This window comes from Dasypus novemcinctus, chromosome 9 (assembly GCF_030445035.2).
Source record: "Dasypus novemcinctus isolate mDasNov1 chromosome 9, mDasNov1.1.hap2, whole genome shotgun sequence".
Taxonomy (NCBI): Eukaryota; Metazoa; Chordata; class Mammalia; order Cingulata; family Dasypodidae; genus Dasypus; species Dasypus novemcinctus.
In genome coordinates, this window is record NC_080681.1 from 81992988 (window position 1) to 82015348 (window position 22361).

A 22361-nucleotide genomic window follows, 5' to 3' on the forward strand; every position below is an offset into this window, starting at 1 on the left:
TCCATGTTGTGCCTATGCCGAATCTCCAACCTGTTGACATGATCACACTGTACTTTAATTCATTAAGCAGCGTGAGGGTAGTGAGAGAAAAAATGTTGGCTGACATCAACAGAACATGTAATCTTATCCATGTAATAACCAAAAGACCTTTCTTCAGTGGATAACCCATGGTAAACATTCACCTGGGAAACAAATGTGCTCACGCTTGGTGTCTGTTCTGAAAGATCCATTTCCTTATCTTTTCCCCATACTTCTTTGTCACCCAGTTTTCCAGTTTTATTCTTTCTAAATCCTTGAAAGCTGGTGAACCCATTAACTATTGACCATGACTCAGTATAAATTTCTGTCTCTGGCTATCTCTCCTTGCATGTGAAGTAGTCAAAGTTCTCACCACTTCGAGGGCTTTGTTTAATTATAGTCTTTGAGGGGCTGCTTTAATTGGGGACAGTGCTGCAGCAGGTTTTTACTTTTGTTTTGTTTTTTGGTTGGTGCCAGCATATTATACAGGGCCCTTTATTTTTCCTTCCCAGTCCAAATTCTTTCTTCTTCAGTTATCATAACTATCTCTTATTTTTTATGGGAAGTACAAAATATAACACAGGTCTTTCATTCCGACATGCTCCTAAACACTGCACTCCCAAAAACTTCACTAAGGTAGCAGGCCCTAACATTTTTGTGGTGTGGTGTATTTCCTAATCTCTAGCATGCATATGTCTTACCAAAGCATCCAAGTACTTACTACTTACTGTTCTTCAGAACTAATCCACATTGTCATCAATGTAATATTGTTCTAGGTGATCAAGACCTCTCCAGACTAAATTATGACAAAGAGCAGGAAAGCTGACATAATCTTCAGGAAAACACAGTGAAGGTATATTGTTTACCCTATTGGGTGAGAGCAAAATGCTTGTCATTGAACTTGCACATTAGTATGGGGGCAGGAAAAAGTATATGAAAAATCAGTTGCTACCTATTGTCCCTTCCTGAATAATAACTAACTCTGTGGATCAGGAATCCAATATGTGATGTCTACCAGTTACTGAGTTTGTCTGTTTCAGTTATACATTCAGAACCTCTGAAAATATCTGCAAGGTGGGTTGAAAGATTTATTTAACCCACTGTGAGATGGACTAGGACCAAATCTTCCTTTACTATCACAACCTCCCACATTTATATCCCTTGGAATTAGCATCAATTCAGAGCCAGCATCTAAGAATCTCCTAATGGTCTGAATATCTTCTCATCATTACACTTCAGTAAATGGCTGCCTTAGGAGGAGTCTTGGAGTAAAATTTACTGTAGCTCTGTTTAAGGGTCTTGGGGGGTGGGGCGGTCCAGGTGTCCCCTTTAATCCATGGGCTTTATGTCTGTGAAACAGCTTTAGGTTGGGAACTGGGAGTGACTGTGATTCTCCATTGTGATTATTGAAGTCAGGAGTTAGGTTGCCAGGACTAGAGTTTAGAGTTTCTGCTGTTACATAGATCAAGTATTATTTTAGTAGGCTGACCTTTAATTTAATTCCTTAGAAATACCATGATCAGTTAAGCACTACTAAAATTCTCTGCTTGTCAGAACCTTTTGATTGCCACTTTTTATCCATGGTGTATATTAATAATTGTTCTCACCTTTTTCTTATTGAATTCTGCCACTTTGGGGTCTCATTATGCCCACTGAGCCTTTTCAGTGGTGCCATCTCTCAGTATAATTCCCAGTTGAAGAAGATAGTTACTACAGGGTGTTTCAAGAATGCAGATTACCTTACTAATGTATTTTTCAAACCTTTAGTGACCTCAATGTTTTCTAGGATCTTATAGATTATGTAGTAGGAAGGGTGAGTGTATATGCAGATTGTACATGGTAAATCCACTCCAACATTCCTTTTTCTTTAAGCATCTGGATTTATTCCTCTACATTATGCTTGGATTATTTGGTCATCTCACCCTCATTAAATGTAGATATCAACTATGTTTTCTAATAAGTAGTAGTAATAGATTAAATATAAATGTAGACTTATTTGAGGCTTATGTTGCATTCAACCAACAAGTAAACAGTTCTTATAGCTACTTTAATTATTATTTTAGAAATAATAGGGACTAGTGGGAGAAGGTTTTGAGAACAGATGTCCCCTTTCAAGGCAATTGTCTCAGGTAAGGGTATTACAGAGTTTTTAAGCAAAGCCGTGCTGGGTGGCTCTCCTTACAGGGCGCACTCCTTGTACGTGGGGCTCCCCTACAGCGGGGGACACTCCTGCATGGCACATCAGCACTGTACATGGGCCAGCTCCACATGGGTCAAGGAGGCTTGGGGTTTGGACCGTGGACCTCCCATGTGGTAGACGGATGCCCTATCCACTGGGCCAAGTCCGCTTCCCTCAAGATTCAAACCTTTGAGTCCAACCAGGTTTCCCCATTCTGCATTCTGCACACTGTTAGGGTCCCACTCTTTCCAACATTATACTTTAACTTTCACAAGAGACTTAGGAGGTATATATATTCAACTGTTATTGTAATGCTGCAGCCTGCACTATTAAATTTTGTGTCTAATTCTCAGCAAGGTCATCTCTGTAATTATAAGAAGTAAAGTCTTTTAGAGCCACTTTTGAAGCTCTGTAGCTCTCTTATGATTTGAATGGAGAATTAAAACCCTGAGTTTGTCACTTTTTTCTGTAAGCTCACCTGTAGAGTCAGAAGCAGCTATCCCATAGTCCTTGATGTCATTATCACTACCAAAATGGCCACATGAAACACTCATTTGGTCCTCTTAGGCACTTGTTTTAATAGGCAAGTCATCATATGTAATAATTTTTAAATTAACCATTATACCAGTGCATGGATCACTAATATCTCATTTTATTTTGATAAGGAGAAGTGCATAATCAAGCAAATTCCTGAATCATGTGTTTGAGAACATTTTCTGAGACCTCTCCTCCTTTGTTTCAGTTTCCAATCAGGAAAATGAAATCACACTAGATTTTTCAATAGAGGGAATTTAACATAGGATTATTTATGCATATGAGGAGAACTGACAGTGCAAAAGGGGAAAACTAAGGTAACCTAGATAAAATAACAGCTGAAGGAAGTTACTGCACTTAGGTCTAAAACAAAGAGGTAAACAAATTTAGAACTCTGAGGGGCCCAATGGAGCTGGGGCTCAGACCTCCGAGGAATGTAGGCACATTCTGCAGCTGATGTTGGTATCTCTGAGGGGATGTTAAGAAACTGGTGTTGAGAATGCTGGAAAGAAAAAAAAACAAAACAAATTACTGGGTGAGATGCTAAGGGAAATGCTTGCAGTCAGAAAGAAAGAAGACTTTCTCTCCATCTTTCCCCTCATCCTCTCTGTCCCTTACGTGTTGATTTCTATCTAGTGTCCTTTATGGATAGAGTCTAACAGGAAAAGGAAGAATCTAATTTTGCAGAATCCTAGTCCCAGTATCACAGAATAGAATATAGAAGGGTGGGTTTGGAGTCATAAAACAATAAGTCAGTGACCAGCTTACTAACTTTAGCTGCTTTTCTTGGGTTCTGAGAACTTGAGACAAACTGAAGATGTGAAGTGTCATTGCACAGATTCTGTTCATAGATACTGCATAGCTCACTTTGGATTCTAAACAGTGGCATTCTGTCTGGCTTTGGACATTTACTCTGTTCTCATGTCTTATTTGAAGGATTACTTTCCTTGAATCTAACAACTAGGGTAAGGAAGGGTTTTGTCTTTGGATAAGTGGTTACTAAAGTATCTGTACTCTAGTGGGATCTAAACTAGTTGCTTCTAAACGTTTTTCACTGTGACCTATAATGAGAAGCACTTGGAACCCAAAACACCCATATACAAATATGTAATATAATAAAAAGCTTTATGAAACAAAACTTGGTCCAACTATTGAGTGGTGCATACCGATAACTATTCTATTTTATTCTTATTCTTTAAGACTGACTACGATTTATTAAATTGATTTCATAATACATAGTTTAAAGCAATAGTGTGAAGCAGGGAAATAAGCATAAATATTTCCTCCTGCTTAATTGTGTGAACACTGTTTAAATTGGCATGTTTTTGGTCATTGTTGTTCTGCAGGTTCCTGTTTTATTGTTTTTCCTTAAGTTTAAGGTGAGAAATAGGATGTTTTGGAACTGGGCTTTTATACTTCTGCTGCTGGTAGAAAATATGTACATCAATGACACTGCAGCTGAAACACTCCTAATGTTCCCTCTCTGTGCATTTCCCCAGCCCCACTCCCCCAAAGACTATATATGATAAACTAAATAAGAGAAACATGAAATTAATTATTATCTCCCTACTTAATAGTTTGGCAAATATTTGGGTGCCTTCATTGTATAAAGGCTTGGTCCCGGGGCAGAGGATACAGATATTAAAAACATCCATGGGGAAGCGGACTTGGCCCAGTGGTTAGGGCGTCCGCCTACCACATGGGAAGTCTGCGGTTCAAACTCTGGGCCTTCTTGACCCATGTGGAGCTGACCCATGCACAGTGCTGATGCATGCAAGGAGTGCTGTGCCACGCAGGGGTGTCCCTGCATAGGGGAGCCCCATGCGCAAGGAGTGCACCCTTGTAAGGAGAGCCGCCCAGCATGAAAGAAAGTACAGCCTGCCCAGGAATGGCGCTGCGCACACGGAGAGCTGACACAACAAGATGATGCAACAAAAAACCCCACAGATTCCTATGCTGCTGACAACAACAGAAGTGAACAAAGAAGAACACAGAGCAAATAGACACAGAGAACAGATAACCCGGGGTGGGGGAGGGGGGTAGAAATAAATAAATCTTTAAAAAGAACAAAACAAAAAAAACACACCCATGTTCACATTTGCCCTCATGTAACTTATGTTCTAGTAGGGAAAAAATGTTAAATGACTAATTATACAACTAATTATATATGTATGGATAGTTTTTGGAAATTAGACTTCATCTGATATATCAAAGCATGTTGTAAGTTGAAAAACTTCCGAGGTGAAGAAGGGTAGAATTAGCTTGGAAAAAGATGGGGATTGGAGATGAGGAGGGGAGGAAAGAATATCCTTAGAGGGAATAAACTGAGTTACCCCTATTAAAAGGGAAGGATCAAGGTGGGATAGAAGAAATGAAAGGCTATTGTGGTTCTTAGCATAGAGAGATTGTAACATAATAGCCCAAGATAAGGATGGGAAGGTAAATCGGATTCAGATCATACAAGGCCTTGTAGGCCAGTCTTAAGTATTTATCTGAAGAGCAGAGGGGAGTATTGAATGGTCAAGGTAGAAAATGATATGAAGACACTTGTATATTTAATTTTACTTTAGCAGCTCTATGAAGTGGAATTCAGGATAGCAAGGATGCATATGGAGGGATTAGTTAGGAGGCTATTGCATTAGTCCATATATGAGGCAATTGTGGCTTAGACTGGAGTGGAAGCTTCAGAGGGGAAAGGTAATTGACTTCTCCAAATGGTATTTAGGAGGTAAAATTGAAAGGAATAATTAGATCTGGAGGTTGAAGGAGAGGAAAGTATCAAGGATGACACCCCAGATTTCTATCTTGGATAGCTGCTATCAATAATATTGCAGATATAGGCTTGGGGAGGCATTAATGAGTTAAGCTTCTAACATACTGAGTTAGAGATTTGAGATTTTGCTAGGTACCAGATGTGCTAAGTACTATACTATTTAGTTTAATTTAATTCTTACAAATATAATTGTTTTTCCCATTTTACGAGTAAGCTAGTAAGGGGGTAGAACCAGGATTTCATCTTAATATTTCTTTAAGAAGGGGGAGATTCAAGCGTGTATAAATGGTATTGCAAAGAATCCAGAAGAGGAGATGTTGAAGATAACAGGAAAGGAAAGGGATAATCCAGAGTGTAAAGTTAATGAGAAGATGGTTTTAGATTTTGTGTAAGCAAGAAGAATGATGTCTCATCTATTTTATGGGAACAGAAAGAGTGTATATGCAGGTTCCTTTGTGGATTTGATTTCAAGAAGATAAGGGAATTCTTCTTGATGGCTTCTGTTTTTTTCTGCAGATTAGGAAAAATAATCTTTTGAGAATGATGTGTGAGAGAGGAGGAATGCAAGATTGAGGAAGGTGGAGGAGTTTTAGAATCATCTTTGTGGAAATTAGAGTGAATGAACCAAATAATGAACCAGTGAGTAAATGAGAGTGAGTGAAAGAAACTTCTGAATTCAAGTTTTACATGATGTTTTACTAACATCATAACAACACAAGGCAAAGATCTGATTAAATGCTAAGTGATATGATTTTGCTAATAGGCACAGAAAGGCAAGGACAGGAGGGAGAGTAATGTGGGTTTTAGCTACTGGTATTGTTTTGTGGAGGAAGTAGAACCTATTAGGTTTTGATGCATGGGTAGGTAAACTTGATAAGAAGAACAACACAAGCAAAGGATGATGTAATCAGTCATTCTGTAATGATTTTGTTGACAGTAATCATCCTTTTATGTCAATATTTCAGTGAATATGGAAGTGAGACAGAACCAGGACCTGCATTTGATTCAGCAAGTCATCCAGCTCCAGCTCCCTCTTCCTCTTCGGCTTTTCGACCTGTAATGCCATCCAGGCAAATTGTAGAAAGGCAACCTCGGATGCTGGACTTCAGGGTTGAGTACAGAGACAGAAATGTTGATGTGGTACTTGAAGACAGCTGTACTGTTGGTAAGATTTTTGCTACCATAAAGCCTTAACAACTAAAATTTCATTAGGTAAACAGTGAGTTTATATTCTTTTCTTTTGAGTTGGCTGCCAACAAGAAGGCAAAAAAACCCACTACGTGAAACTGACATTTTCTTATACAGATCATTGTATTCTATTTTAAATACTGTGTTGAGAATGAGGTAAGTTCAAGAATAATTTTCAAGGAATGGTATATGATTCTGATATAGGGCCAAAGCAAATCAAATATATAAGAGCCTCAAAATAATACTGTAATTATCGAGTACTTTGCATATTAGATTTTATAACTGAAGCTCGCTTATTTTTCATAGTATGGTAATGAGAGAGCAAACATAATGCATGTTTCCATCATTCTTTCTCCCTGCCAGCTGAATAAATGCTTCAGTACTATCCTATTAAAGGAAACACAAAGTATGTGCCTGCTATTATTTCTGGACAGACCTTACCAAGTCACTGTAGAGAAACTATGTTGAATTCATATTTGAGTCAGATAATTTGATCCACTTTCATTGCAGAACCAGAAATTGTATTGATTTCAATTTTAATGTAGTTTTGCCTTAAATCTAAATTCCAGATATTTCTGAAATTTTGCCTTTCTACTTTTTGAGGGAGATCCTTTCCTAATTTTATTTAATTTTATTAGTTGAGGTATATTACAAAGAAAAGCAGTGTACCTGTTAGAATAATCTTTCCCAAACACAAATCAGATTGTGTTATTCCTTTACTTAAAACCATTCAAAAGCTTTCCATTTTTTAAGGATAAAGTTCAAATCTTTAACATGGCCTGTAAGTCCCTGCTTGAGCAGTCTTCTACCTACTTTTCTAGTTTGATCTCATATCACTCTCTTCTTTAGTACTCCTAAAGAACTTCTGAACTTCTTTCAGTTCCTTAAATAGGTTATTAACCTTCTCAGGGCCTTTGTGCTTGTAATTCCTTATTTTGTCTTAATTCCTCTCTAATCTAGCCACTTCTCCCCATTCTCGTCTCACTGTCCCAATATTATCCTGTACATTCTTTAATATCATCTAGCCCCACTGTCATAGTACTTAATGCAGTTTAATGTAATAGTTTATCTTTCTTTCCCACTGGGCTTTATACTCTTTGAGTACAAGAACCATTTCTCTCTCTTTTTTTCTTTCTTTAAACAGGCCAGGTCATCGCCCAGGTTGCCAAGTTTGTTTGTTTTTTTTAAAAATTTCTCTCCCCTTCCCCCTGCCCCAGCTGTCTGCTCTCTGTGTCCATTTGCTGTGTGTTCTTCTGTGACCGCTTCTATCCTTATCACCGGCACTGAGAATCTGTGTTTCTTTTTGTTGTTGTCTTGTTGTGTTAGCTCTCCGTGTGTGCAGTGCCATTCTTGGGCAGGCTGCTCTTTCTTTCGTGCTGGGTGGCTCTTCTTATGGGGCACACTCCTTGCATGTGGAGCGCCCCCATGTGGGGGATACCCCTGTGTGGCTGGGCACTCCTTGCGCACATCAGCACTGTGCATGGGCCAGCTCCACATGGGTCAAGGAGGCCCGGGGTTTGAACCGTGGACCTCCCATGTGGTAGGCGGATGCCCTATCCATTGGGCCAAGTCCGGTTCCCCCATTTCTCTTTATTGCTATGTTTTTGTTATCTGGCTTAGAAAATACCTGTTGACCAAATATTGTTTTAAAGAATCTGTCTCTTTAGTTTATATAGTATTTATATGAAAATCCTTTATTACTAGTTTATGTTCATTGTGCTGTTCAAGGCTAAAACAAAATGTTTGCTGGTTCAGCTTCTTTTCATACTTTCCTGTGATTAGGACACCTAGAAATGAGCACAGTATATAAAAACCAATCAGCTGGACACCAAATAAAACTTTCCATTAACTCTTGGCAAAAATGAGTGATACAGTCAGTAATTTCAGCTCTCATCTTGAAAGTTCTATGGAGCTGGAAGAAACTCCTTGTTACTAAAAGAAAGAGATAAACAATTTTACTAAAAATTTTGTATAGGACAGAGCAGGATATATATATATGTATACACACCGAATAAGAACTTTTCTAGTACATCTTACAATTTGTAAAGGCAGTAATGAATAATGATTAAAGCAAGGATTTTATAGTCAGATGAGTATTTTAATCCTGGTTCTACCATTTAATAGCTGTGTCATCTTGATCATTTTTACCTAACCTCTGAAAATCCCAGTTCCCTTATTCAGAAAATGGGAATAGTGATCTCTGTCTTCTAGTAATAATTGTGGAGATGAAATATGATATTATAAATAAAATGCTTAGTGCAGGCCTGATACATAGTAAGAACTTAGTAAATGATACCCTGTGCTGCTGCTTCTGCATTGACTACTGTTACTTATGCTGCTGCACACTTTTAAGACTGTATCTTGATTTTCTGGCTGTATACTTGTATAGTAAGATACTTACAAATTCATCTTCCCCATTTGTTCAAGATTTCTTAATGCCAGCTAGGAGTAGAGATCTAAAGCAGTAATGAAGTACATTTAAAGTACTATTTTTCACTGTAAAAACCCCAGAGTCTTAGTCCATATACTCCTTCAGAGACCCCAAGCAAATCTTAAAAAATTTAGAAGACTTGCTGTTTTTTTCAGGGATTGAAATTCTGTGAGTTCTATTATAGTATCATTTAAATCTCTCCTTTGTTTTCATCCCCTCTGTGTCAATTCAGGAATTAATTTCTTTGAGGATCTATTAAAATAATTCTATCTAATCTCCAAATTTTTCTTTCTTCTTCTACTTTGTATTTTTAATTGGGTAGCTGTCCTATAGAGATCTTTCTAAAACAATAATCTTTTCATATATCTTTTGGTGACTCCCTTTCTTGTTTTAGCTTCTTAGAAAATTCTTACTCATCTTTCAAGATTATATGTAAATTCTTCCTCTTCTATGAAGTGTTTCCTAATCCACAGGGATAGAATTATCTCCTATGATCCCATTATATGTTGCATATACCATTAAACATGGATTTTAAGTAGTTTACTGTTTTTTTTCGTGTTTCATCTTCCCCTTGTATTAACTTATCAAACTCAGAGCCCAGGCCTTATTCTTCTCTGAATTCTTTCTCCAAGCACAGTGTTTGGCTACAGAAATATTTGTTGAGGAAATGAATGGTTCGTTAGATGAGTTATTGTATGTATATATATTAATTAATCTACCACAGGAAGATGAAAGAACATATTCTCTGAAGTTTAACTTTCAAAAAAACAATGCCATGTTACCTGCAATATAAATGTTGAATAGTTTATAGATATAGACCATCTTATTTTATTGAGATGGATAAATACTAATTTTTATTTAGCTATATACATATACATTTTTAAATGCTGCAAAGATTTACTAAGTTATTACCTGGAAGACTCAACAAGTAACTAAAGCAAGTCTGAAGGCAGCTGAGAACTTTATATTAGAGTGACACCTAGTGGTAATTGTATTGGCTTGTTAATGTTTTTAGGGTCTTATTTATTACTGCCATTTTATTTTATAACATTAAAACCTTTTCTTTTAGTATTTTGGATAGATTTAAAGAATTATTTTAAAGGATTGGTTCTTCTATAAAACACTATTTAATGCAAAATGGGTGATCTCCTTGAGGGCAGGAATTATTTTGTGTTATTATTACTCTAAGATTTAGCAAAGGACTTAACATACAGGTATTTCTTCAGTAAAGTTTGTTAAATCAGTGCTGTCAGCAAAACCTGCTTTTGCTGGGTATATTGCATAACTTAGTTCCATTTCTGAAATGTAGCAGAAAAATAGATCTTTTATTAATTGAACCATTTGTCTTATTTCCTTTTCTGTTTTTAATCTACTTTCTTAACATTACTTTTATTATATTTGACACTATTTTAGTTTAAAAGAATCAGGTTGAATATAGAAAAATTTAAAACATTTAGCAAGTGCCTTTTGAACTTGAAAGGTAATTCAGGATATTTCAAAACAATTTTCTATTAACTTAGTTTCTAGTATTGACTCTACAGCTCATAGTAAACCATATAATCTTTGGCAAATGTCTTAACCCTTCTATGCCTCAGTCACCCTTTATAAATAGTACTGTGTAAATGTTTACATTTGTTAGTATATGTGAAAAGAAAGAAAGGGTAGCAGCAATCTTATTTGCTGTTTATGGATATTGTGAGCATTTAATGACTAAAGTACTGATCACAGTTTGTACTTTCGGAAGGAAAGGAAATAAATATAGTACATTAGTAGCATTGTTTTTTTATCCATTTGCAAACTAATTTCTGTTGCCTCCATGCCAACAATTGTATTTGCCTCAAATCAATTATAAAACCTTTTTAAAATCTAAATAAGCACCATTTCAAACTGTGGTCTTAAGGTTCATAGTTTCTTTTTATTTATGCATTTTAAAGGTTTCTTTAATCTAGCTTCACATTTTTAAAAACTATACCTACTGTAAAAATTAAAAATAATGAAGTATGTAATTAAAGAAATAGCTTCCCTTTCCCTCATTCTTACCCCCTGATATTATCAGTTTGGCATATAATTTCAGGTTGCTATTTTATAGAAAGCCTTTAAGATTTACTTAAAATTTTTGTTATCCTACCTGCTTTTCTTTCTCATGTCATTTTTGTTGTCTTATCTTGAAAGTTGTGCAGTGAAGAAACAGAAGCATAGATTTATGTTTTCTAACATCTTCATTTATTTGCCATTCTTCTTTTGTTCTCTTTTTTTCTCTGATATTTCCCTTTGTCAAATTTTGCTTCTTCATACTGATAAATTGGAATCATTGTTGATGCTGACACATTTTTCTCCATTTTCTTTAAAGCCAAAATCTAAAAGAAAATTGGGAAGATTTTTCTCCAAAGACTTGAAGATAGTATCACTATTATTTATTTTCCTAGTAATTCTTATTTTGAAAACACTGGCTACCAGCTATACATTTTAAAAGAATAAACTTATAGAATAATGGCTATGATAATAAATAGCACTTTACTTTCCCAAGGTCTTATATTTAGCAATTATTGCTAGGAATTACAAAATAAGCACCAGAAGGCTTTTGTGCAGTCAAAATAAATTAATTTATTTTAGATATTTGTTTCATTACTGTGTGCCTAACATGATGCATGCTAAGTTCTGGGGCATGTATAAATAAGAAAGCCCTTATCCCAGAGGACTTAAGATCTATATCTAGATTGAAGAGGGAAAGAAAATGTGGAAATAAAATAAAACCCACTCTATGCCAGTCACTATACTTAGAACCTATAAAACCCTTCCAACAAAGTTGGAAGTCAGATGTTATTATCCCTGTTTAAAGATCTGCAAATTGAGGCTTAGAGACATTCTAAACCAGGCATTCAGTCTTAAACTGAATCTAGAACTCATGATCTTTCCAGTGAAGTAATTTATATAAAGGAGTGCATAAAGAGTGCTATGAGAGTATTGAAAAGGAAGCAGTTAATTGTTATATCTGGTGTGTTGGGAATCAGGGAATAAATTGGGTCATAGTAGTGCTCAGGGAAGATTTCGGAGAGGAACTAAACTGTGAAATATGAGTCAAAATGTCATGTGAACACAGAATACACAGGGTGAAAGTGTATTTTAGACAGAAATAAAGCACAGAGGCAGGAATGAAAATGGTGTGTCTGGAGACTACTGAGGAATATGTAGTCTTGAGCATAAAGTTGGGTTGGGGGTCTTCAGTTAGCTGAGAAGTTCATAAATAGAACCTCTCCTTTTCCACTAGTGACAGTCAGTACTACTGTTCCCTTCCCAGACCCTGCCTCTGTCCTCATCCTTTCACGTTCATTAAATCCCTGATTTTCACATTACTTTAACATAACCAGAACCCATAATCCCATTTTATAGATGTGAGGTCTGACAAAAGAAAATAAGTGACTTATTAGTTCATGTAGATTAATGGGTTTGCAAGGATCTGTAATAACTATCTAGTCTAACTGCCAACAAATTAAACAACCATTTCCATACATTTTTGTTTTAGGGTCATCTAGTGTGTTTAAATACTTTTAGCAGTGGGATGCTCATTAATTTTAAGGTAGTAATACCATTATTGGACAACTCTAAAATTTTATATATAAAACATTTTATTCCACATGTTAAAAAAGAGAGTTATCTTTCCTATGTGTTAGCTTTTTCTTATTTCAAGTTGTCACTTTTAATTTCCACTTGTTTTACCTCATTCTGCTTTTGGGAGCAGACCATTTAAGGTAAATATGTTCTTTTCTCTGTTGACAGATCTTCAGATAGTAAAAAACAGTACTTCTCTATCCCACTCCCACCCCATTTCTCCGAGCTAAACGACTTTATGTCATTCACCCATTACACAGAATTATGTTAAAATTAAAAGGCATTCCTTTCAGAAACTTGTCCACTTTAGAATCATGATTCATTTCAGGATGTCAGTGTTGCAAGTACAATGTGATATTCATATTAATTACTACCTTGGGTGAGAGAGCACAGTTGGTCTGTCTTCTCCTTTGACTGAGGCATGGCATTTCTGTCAGTATAACTTAAAAGGTTAAATTAGCTTTTGGAGCCACTTTTTCATGATGCTGTTTCAGAGTCTCACAGAGAGATGGTGGTTGGTGTTACATCTTATGCTGTACTCTTATATTTTACATTTCTTCATATAGCAGTTGTGATCATGGTTTCTTAGCATATTTGTCTCTCTGTTGGACTGTGAGTGCCTTAAAGATGGATATAATATCTTTTTATCTTTATATTCTGCATGGCACTTGGCAATTATGGGTGTTTATTAAATATTTGTTGAATTAAATAATGGAATGAATACTATTCTAATAGTAAAAATTTTAGAGTTAAAACATCTTGGCTTTCTCCTTTTCCCTTTCTTGTAGTTTGCAACTTTTTCTTCCTGAAGTCTTCCTGTATTACCAGTTCCTATACAGTTCTGAATTTCTGACTAGTTCAGCCCATTCTACTTGCTTTTCAAAGGCCAGTTTGTTTACCATTTTAATGGGCTGAAGGCTGGAGAAGAAAAATCAATAGGAAGAGGTACTTTAATATATGACATTGCCAGTTATTATAACTTTTCTAAATCTGTGAGTTACTTGTAGAAAGTTGCTACAACCTGTCATTTTTAGGATTATTGTACTTTTGAGCTGATCCTCTCCTTTGCACTTTTCTGACCATTTCTCCCCTTTTAATCATTTGTACCATTGTAGGTATTAGACTCATTTCCTGGGTTGGTTATAACCACAGCTCCAACTCTGATATTACAGTGACATCAGCTAAATTTCTCCAGAATTCCTAGCCATGTAGAAAGCCCTGAAATTATTGTTTGTTTTCCCAAATTGAATCAGATCTTTTGTTTCTTAACTGTTCTGTTGGGGAAATACCATCCTTCAACTAGGTATCCTCCTAATTATTTTTACTACCTTTAGTATGTACCCACTCCATCTGATTCTTCATAGCTTCTTACACTCTATCCATTTTTTTGTACATTTATTGACTCATTCAATGTGTATTTACTTTCTATTCTGACCCAGGCACTGTACTTTCCTAGATATATAGTAGAGAAGATAACAGGCATGGTATTTTCCTTCATAGAACATTTAGTCTAGTAAGGGGTAGAGATATAACCAATTTATAAAAATTAACTTGTAAGTGATTGTATAAGAATACAAATAGAATAAGAATACTCTCCAGATTAAAAAAAAAAAAAATTGGAGCCCTTTATCAATAGACTAAAAAAGAAAAAAAAATAAGATCATCTCTACAGATACAGTAAAAGTGTTTAATGATTTCAATGGCATTTGATAAAAACTCTCAGGATTTATGAATCAAAGTTCACTTCCTCCACCTGATCAAAGGCATTTATGAAAATACTGTTCAGGATGGTAAAAGACTGAATGCTTTCTCCCAAGATTAAGAACAAGCCAAGCCTGTTCACTTCAACCACTTCTATTTGACATTCTACTGGAGGTGCTAGACTATGTAATAAGGTAGGAAAAAGAAATATAAGACATAGATTGGAAAGGAAGAATTAAAACTATTTATAAATGACATGTAATCTATGTAGAAAATCCCAAAGAATCTACAAAATAAGCAGCTAGAATTAATAATTGAATTTAGAAAGGCCATAGGATACAAAAGTAATATACAAAACTCTTTGTATTTCTTTATATGAGCAACTGGAAACAAAGATATTAAAAATCTTTACAATATCTCCAAAAAATATTGAGATAAACTTAGCCAAATATATGCAATGCCTTACACTGAAGACTATAAAACATTGCTGAGAAAAGTTAAAGACCTAAATAAATGGAGATATATATCATGTTCATGGACTGGAAGATTCAATATGGTTAAAATGTCATTTTGATCTATAAAATCAGTGCAATTCCAATTAAAATTCTAGCTTTGTGAAAAATAGATATTCCTGATAATCAGCAAGGTGGTGGCAGAGTAAGGAGCTCCTAGAGTCAGCTTGTGTTACAGGGCAGTTAAAAATCACCCACAGCTATCTGAAGCACCTGTTTGGGGACTCCAGGAGACCAGAATAGCATCCTGCAACATCCTTTAAAGAATGGAAGGAGGAGACTGCCCATCTGCAGAGAAGATTCGTAAGTTGAGCACTCCATGCCATGGAGGCTGGTACCCATTCTTCACTGGTGCCACAAATGCCTTGGGAGTTATTCCACAGTTGGAATTGGAAATTCTCCTTCCCAGAAACAGGGCAGGAAGAGACAGTTGGGCACCTTCAACTACTTCAGCCTTCAATTACTGATTAGTAATTCGGCTGGCTAAAGTATAACCCTGCACTAAGCCCCAGCCACAACTCTGGCAGGGAGGAAGCTGGGGAGACCTGCGCCAGCGTCTCCGGGAAAATACAGGCCACACACAGAGCTGGTGATCATCCTACACTGGTGGCGCAAGCCACCCCAGGAGCTATTCTTGGCTGGAGTTGGAAACTCCATTTCCCAAAAACAGGGTAGGAGAGAGGGTTGGCCACAAACTTCAGCTACTGATTATTAAATTTGACTGGCTAAAGTATAACCCTAAGAACAGCTGAAGTTTGAACCCGTCCAAGTTGAAAAGAGGCTGGCAGCTGCCATTTTGTCCACCCCTGGCATGAGGGGAAGCCAGGCTGACTGAAAATCACAATGACTGTAGGGACCAGTTTCTTTCACCCATATTGAACTGCAGCCCTAGCCTCGGCTTCAGCCCCGTCTCTAGCAGGGCCTGCACCAGCCTCTCCAGGTAACTGAAGATACATTTGGCTGGCACAGACTGAATAGTCAGAGGTCTACTGGGGCAATTGCAGTCATTTTGGACCTGCATGGCATAGATTGCTGCCCACACCTGCAGCTCCATCTCCACCCCAGGCAGAAGAGGAAGGGGAGTAATGTTTCCTCAGTCTCTCTGGGCAACTACAGTCTGGGCCTGCACAACTTGGATTATTACAAATGGCTGTGGCTCTGTCCCTACCCCTAGCAAAGGAGAAAGTTGGGAGAAGCTTCATCAGTCCCATGGGCAGTGTGGGCAGCTTGAGCCTCCACAACTTACAGTACCAACTACATCCTTGGCTCCTACTACAATCAGCAAGAGAAAAAGGGCAAGAAGGTCCTAAACCAAAGAGAGAAACCACCAAGAATAAATATATCTAGTAAACCAGATGCTAAGACACCAACTAAAAATTCCAGTCCATACCAAGAAACAGAAATATATGACCCAGTTAAAGGAACAAGATAAGCCTCTAGATGACATAAAAGAGTTGAGACAACCACTCATAGATGTTAAAATAAATCTCCTTAATAAATTGAATGAGATGTCTAAAGATATTAAGGATATTAGACATTGGATGAGCACAAAGAATTTGAAAGTATACATAGAAAAATAGCAGATCTTATGGGAATGAAAGATTCAATAAATGAAATAAAAAATACATTGAAATCATGCAATAGCAGATTTGAAGAGGCAGAAGAAAGGATTGGTGAGCCTGAAGAAATAGCATTAGAAAGTGAACCTACAAAAGAACAGATGAAGAAAATAATGAAAAAAATTGAACAAGGTCTCAGGAAACTAAATGACAGCAAGAGACATGCAAACATATGTGTCATGGGTGTCCCAGAAGGAGAAGAGAAGGGACAGGGGGCAGAAGGAATATATGAAGAAATAATGGTAGAAAATTTCCCAACCCTGTTAAAGGACATGGATATCCATGTCCAAGGAGAACAATGTACTCGTATCTGATTAAACCCAAATAGATCAACTCTGGGAACATACTAATAAGAATGTCAAATGCCAAAGACATAGGATTCTGAGAACAGCAAGAGAAAAGCAATGCATAACATACAAGGGATACCCTATAATATTAAGTGCCAATTTGTTACCAGAAACCATGGAGGCAAGAAGACAGTGGTATGGTATATTTAAGATCCTGCAAGAGTAAAACTTCCAGCCAAGAATCTTATATCTGGCAAGATTATCTTTCCAAAACATGGGTGAGTTTAGAATATTCACAGATAAACAGAAACTGAGAAAGTTTGTAACCAAGAGACCAGCTTTGCAGAAAATACTAAACTGTGTGCTACAGTCTGGAAAGAAAAGACAGGAGAGAGGCTTTGTGTAGAGTCTAGAAATGAAGATTATATCTGTAAAAGTCACTAAAAGTCTCAAAAGAGTAGTGAAAATAAAATATAACAGATAAAACTCTAAAGTCAAAATGGGTAAAATAAGATCTGCCTTTATAGTAACATTGAATGTTAATGGCTAAAACTCCCCAGTGAAAAGATGCTGATTGGCAGAATGGATAAGAAAATATAAGCCACCAAATGCTCTCTGCAAGAGACTCACCTTAGACCAAAGGATACCAATAAATTGAAAGTGAAAGCCTAGAAAAGAATATTCTATGCATGCAGTAGACAAACAAACAAAAGCCAGAGTAACTCTACTTATATTAAATGAAACTCAGATGTGATCTCTCTACACATACCTCCTCTGTCACTTTTACTGAACCTGTGATTGGCACTGGGGTTGATGTTTGCTCTGGAGACTTGAATCTCTGCCCTGCCCATGTGCCAGCTGGACTCTGAGCCTCAGCAGAGTTGCAACACCTATTCTCCAATTCATTGGATTACCCACGTGAGCTAACAGGGAGGAGAAGATGGTTAACTACTACCCCAGGGAACCAAGAGAGTCTACAACTGCAAACAGGAGAATTGCATCCATCAGCCATGTGAGATCTAAGCCTCCTCTCAATTTAGAGGTAGAATGGACATCACCATCCCAGGGTCCACAGGATGGAGAAATAAAATATGGATTAGAGTGTAATTACTGGTATTCTACTATAGAACTATTGTAATGTGTAATGTGGAGACAGTGGAGAATAGTGGCCATGAGAGTTGCTGAGGGCAGGGAGGGGGAAGAAGAGGTGTGATATGGGGGCATTTTTGGGACTTGGACTTGTCCTAAATGATATTGCAGGGACAGATGTAGAACATTGTATATCCTGCCATAACCCACTGCATGGACTGGTGGAGAGTGTAAACTACAAAGTAAACTATAATCCATGCCGTGTAGCATTGCTCCAAAATGTATTCATCAAATGCAATGAATGTGCCACACTGATGAAAGAGATTATTGATTTGGGAGGAGTAGGGGTGGGGGTGAGTGGGGTATATGGGAACCTCTTATATTTTTTAATGTAACATTTTGTGTGATCAGTGTATCTTAAAAAGAAGACAATAAAAATTTGCTAGAAGAAAAATTTAAAAAGACAGTAATAATGTGCAATCTGAGGAGGAAGTCGGGAAAAAATTCCGTTTACAATAGTGACTGTAAGAATCAAATATTTAGGAATAAACTTAACCAATGATTGTAAAGCACTTGTATTCAGAAAACTGCAACTCATTATTAAAACAAATAAAAAAAGACCTAAGTAATTGGAAGAATATTCCATGCTCATGGATTAGAAGACTAAAAATGATTAAGATGTCAGTTCTACCCAAATTGATATACAAATTCAATGCAATCCCAATAAAAATTCCACCAGCATTTTTAAAATAAATTGAAAACATGATTATCAACTTTATTTGGAAGGGTAAATGGTCCTGAATAGCCAGAAATATCTTTAAAAAGAAAGGCAAAGTTGTAGACTCTCATTTCCAGACTTTAAATCATATTACCTAGCTACAGTGGTACAAACAGTATGGTACTGGCGTAAAGACAGACACACAGACCAATGTAACCAAACTGATGGTTCAGAAACAGACCCTCATACCTATGGTCAAGTGATTTTTGACAAGCTTAGGCAGAACAGTCCACTTAACAAATGGTGCTGAGAAAATTGGATACCCATAGCCAAAAGAAGGAAAGAGAGGACCCCTATCTCACACCTTATACAAAAATTAACTCAAAATGGATCAAAAATGTAAATGTGAAAGCAAGAACCATAGTACTTCTAGGAAAATATCTTCAAGACCTGGTGGTAGTTGGTGAATTCTTGAAGGAGATAGGAGGGAGACTGAGATGGACTACTGATGTTTAATGTATGTGGAAGTTTTAATTAAGTTTATTGTAAAAGTGTGGAGATGTGTAGAATTGATGGTAACACATAGTGAGTAACTGCTGGTTTATAAATTGGAATGTGGTTGAAAAGAGTAGTCTAGGGATGTAAATGCCAACTGAAAGAAACCTAGAGAATATTCTATGGATTGAATAACACAGTAAACCCAAAGGTGGATGAGAATTATGGTTCATGGTACAGATCAGATGTATATCACTGTTGCAGGGTGGTGGGAATGTGGAGAAGCATGGGAAAAATACAACTGAAGTGACCTATGGACTGTGGTTAACCATAATAATGTAACATTCATGCATCTATGCCAAAGATGTACTATGTTGATAATGAGGGAGTATGGAAAAAGTGTGCCAAATGTATGCTATGGACCCAGTAATAGTCTGATGATATTATTTCATAATTGGTAAGAAATGCTCCACCACAGTGTGGTGGTGTTGATAGAGTGGTGTTATATGGGAATTCTGCACATGTGCACAATCATTTTGAAGTTTACAACTTCTGTCATAGAAATATATTTTAAAAATAGTAATAGGGTGGATTGGGGGGAAATATATACCAAATGTAAGATATCAGCTATAATTAGTAGTAAGATTTTGGTGATATTCTTTCATCATTTGTAACAAATATCTCAGAACAATGCAAGGTGTTGGTAGTGGGTTGATGTTTGGGACCCCTGTATGATGTTATGCATGTTTGCTTTGTAAGTTCACAACTTTTACTATATACTTACTGATTATGTTCATATATAAATGATTTAATAATAATAGGGTGGGTTGGAGGAAAAATACACCAAATGTAAGATATTTTGGTTGTAGTAATATTTTGTGGATGCTCTTTAATCATTAGTTAAAAACATTTCACGCTATTACTATACTCTTACTGTTTTGTATGTTTATGCATGAGTGATATACTTCAATAAATTTTTAAAAATGAAAAAAAAAGTTAATTCTAATATTTATATTAAAATGAAATGACCAAGAATAGTCAAAAGAATTTTGAAAAAGAGGAAACTTAGGTGGCTTTTGCCACCTAATTTTTGGTTTTAAACTTTTTGCTTTGAAATAATTTCAAACTTGCAGGAATGTTGCAAGAAATATAGAAACAATGCACAGAACTCCAGTGTGCCCACTTTCACCCATATCACCTAATTTTTAAAGTCAGTAACAATGAAATTGTGATATTGGCAAAAAAAGATAGAAAATGTGTCAATAGCACAAAATAACAAGTCCAGAAATAGACCCACATATATATAACATGGTCAGTTCATTTTTCTTGATTTACTCTTCAGATTGTTTATTTTATGGAAACACCATATTTTTGGGTGCTGATCTTGTGCCCTACCATTTTGCTCAGTTCATTTGAGCCTAGTAGCTTTGTTCTAAATTTTTTAGGATTTTCTGTATGTGGGATCATGTTATCTGCAAATGGGGAAAGTATTATTTTTTCCATTCCAATTTGGATGCCTTTTGCTAGTTTTTCTTGCTTATTTTGTCTGCCTAGAACTTCTAGTACAATATTGAATAACAGTGGTGACAAGGCAGCCTCTTCTTGTTCCTCACCTGAGTAGAAACTTCTGAATCTTTCACTATTCTATATGATAGTAGCTGTGCATTTTTCATATATGCCTGCGATCATATTGAGGAAGTTTCCTTCTATTCTTGGTTCTCTCTCTTTTTTTTTTAATCAAGAAACGCTAGATGTTGTCAAATGCCTTTTCTGTATCAATTGAGAAGATCATATGTTTTCTTTCCTTCTTTGTGTTAATTTGCTGTATTTACGTTCATTGATTTTCTTATGTTGAGACAATCTTGCATACCTGGGGTAAATCCCACTTGGTCATGATATATAGTTCTTTCAATGTATGGTTGGATTCAGTTTGCTAGTATTTTGTTGGATTTTTGAATTTCTATTCATAAGAGATTATGATCTGTAGTTTTCTTGTGGTATCTTTATCTGGCTTTGGTGTGTGGGTGATGTTTACCTTGTAGAATGAATTTTGGAGTGTTCCCTTCTATTATTTGAAAGAATTTGAGCAAGATTGGTATTAATCCTTGGAATGTATGGTACAACTCCCCTGTGAAACAATCTGGTCCTGGGCTTTTGGGGGGAGATTTTTTATTACGGATTCAAACTTTGCTAGTTAGTGGTTTGTTGAGATTGTCTATTTTTTCTCGAGTCGGGTAGTTTGTGTTTTTTCTATTTCATCTAGGTTATCTAATTTTTGATGTACAGTTGTTTATAGTATCCTCTTACAGTCCTTTTTTTTTTCCCCAGCAGAGTTACTACTAATGTACGTCTTTTCATTTCTTATTTGCATTATTTGTGCTCTCTCTTTTTTTCTTTGAAGTTTAGCTAAAGGTTTGTCAATTTTAGTGTTCTTTTTGAAGAAGTATCTTTTGGCTTTGTTGATTCTTTCTATATATTTTTTCTCTGTTTCATTTATCTCTGGCTCTTCTTTGTTATTTCTTCACTTCTGCTAGTTTTGCATTTAGTTTGCTCTTTTTCTAGGTCCTTTATTATTTTTTTTAAAGCAACAAGTATTTCTTTTATTGAAGTATCATTTTTTTGATCAATGAAAATTAAGTTTACGATAACATCTTATTTTTTAATTTTCAAAGTAATACATGAAAAACGTAATATGTTTAAAGAAAAACAATTAAATATAGACATGGATGAAGAAAAATTAATAAACACCCATAACTCTACCACCTAGAGATAACTACTGTTGACATTTTGGATTATACCATTCCCATGTTTTTTCTTTGTAAAAGTGTCTGTCTAATCTTATATGTTAATAGAAATGGATTCTATTATAGATGTTATTTTGTAGCTTGCCTTTTAAAACTAAACATGTCATGAACATTGGATACTTGGCAGCTTTGTGACCAGGAGGGCTGTTTATCCAGACACCCCTGTGACTTTAGTTTCAGCAGTCTGACACTTAAATTGAATATATCCCTCTGAGGTAAAAAGGCTCCTCTCAAGGAGAATAATCTTGGGCTGAAATTTAGAGGGTAGGAATGTTATAGGCCATTTAAGGATCAAACTAAATCATTATTAATCAAGGACCATGGATTTTGCTCTTTGGATCAATTTCCAGCTCTATTTTTTCCCATTGTGATCATGAAGATATATTGTGGGATTTCAATATTTT

The 22361-nt window shown here is 36.1% G+C and overlaps 1 protein-coding gene across 4 annotated transcripts in view; it reads left to right on the plus strand.

Annotated features, from left to right (window-relative positions):
* FAF1 (Fas associated factor 1) overlaps window positions 1-22361 on the plus strand; it is a 573725-nt gene that overhangs the window by 181698 nt on the left and 369666 nt on the right. For all 4 annotated transcript variants that reach the window (XM_071217456.1, XM_004476483.5, XM_071217457.1 and 1 more), the window contains one exon: window positions 6470-6669. In XM_071217456.1, the coding sequence (XP_071073557.1) occupies window positions 6470-6669 (200 nt within the window). The remainder of the gene's footprint in view (window positions 1-6469; window positions 6670-22361) is intronic.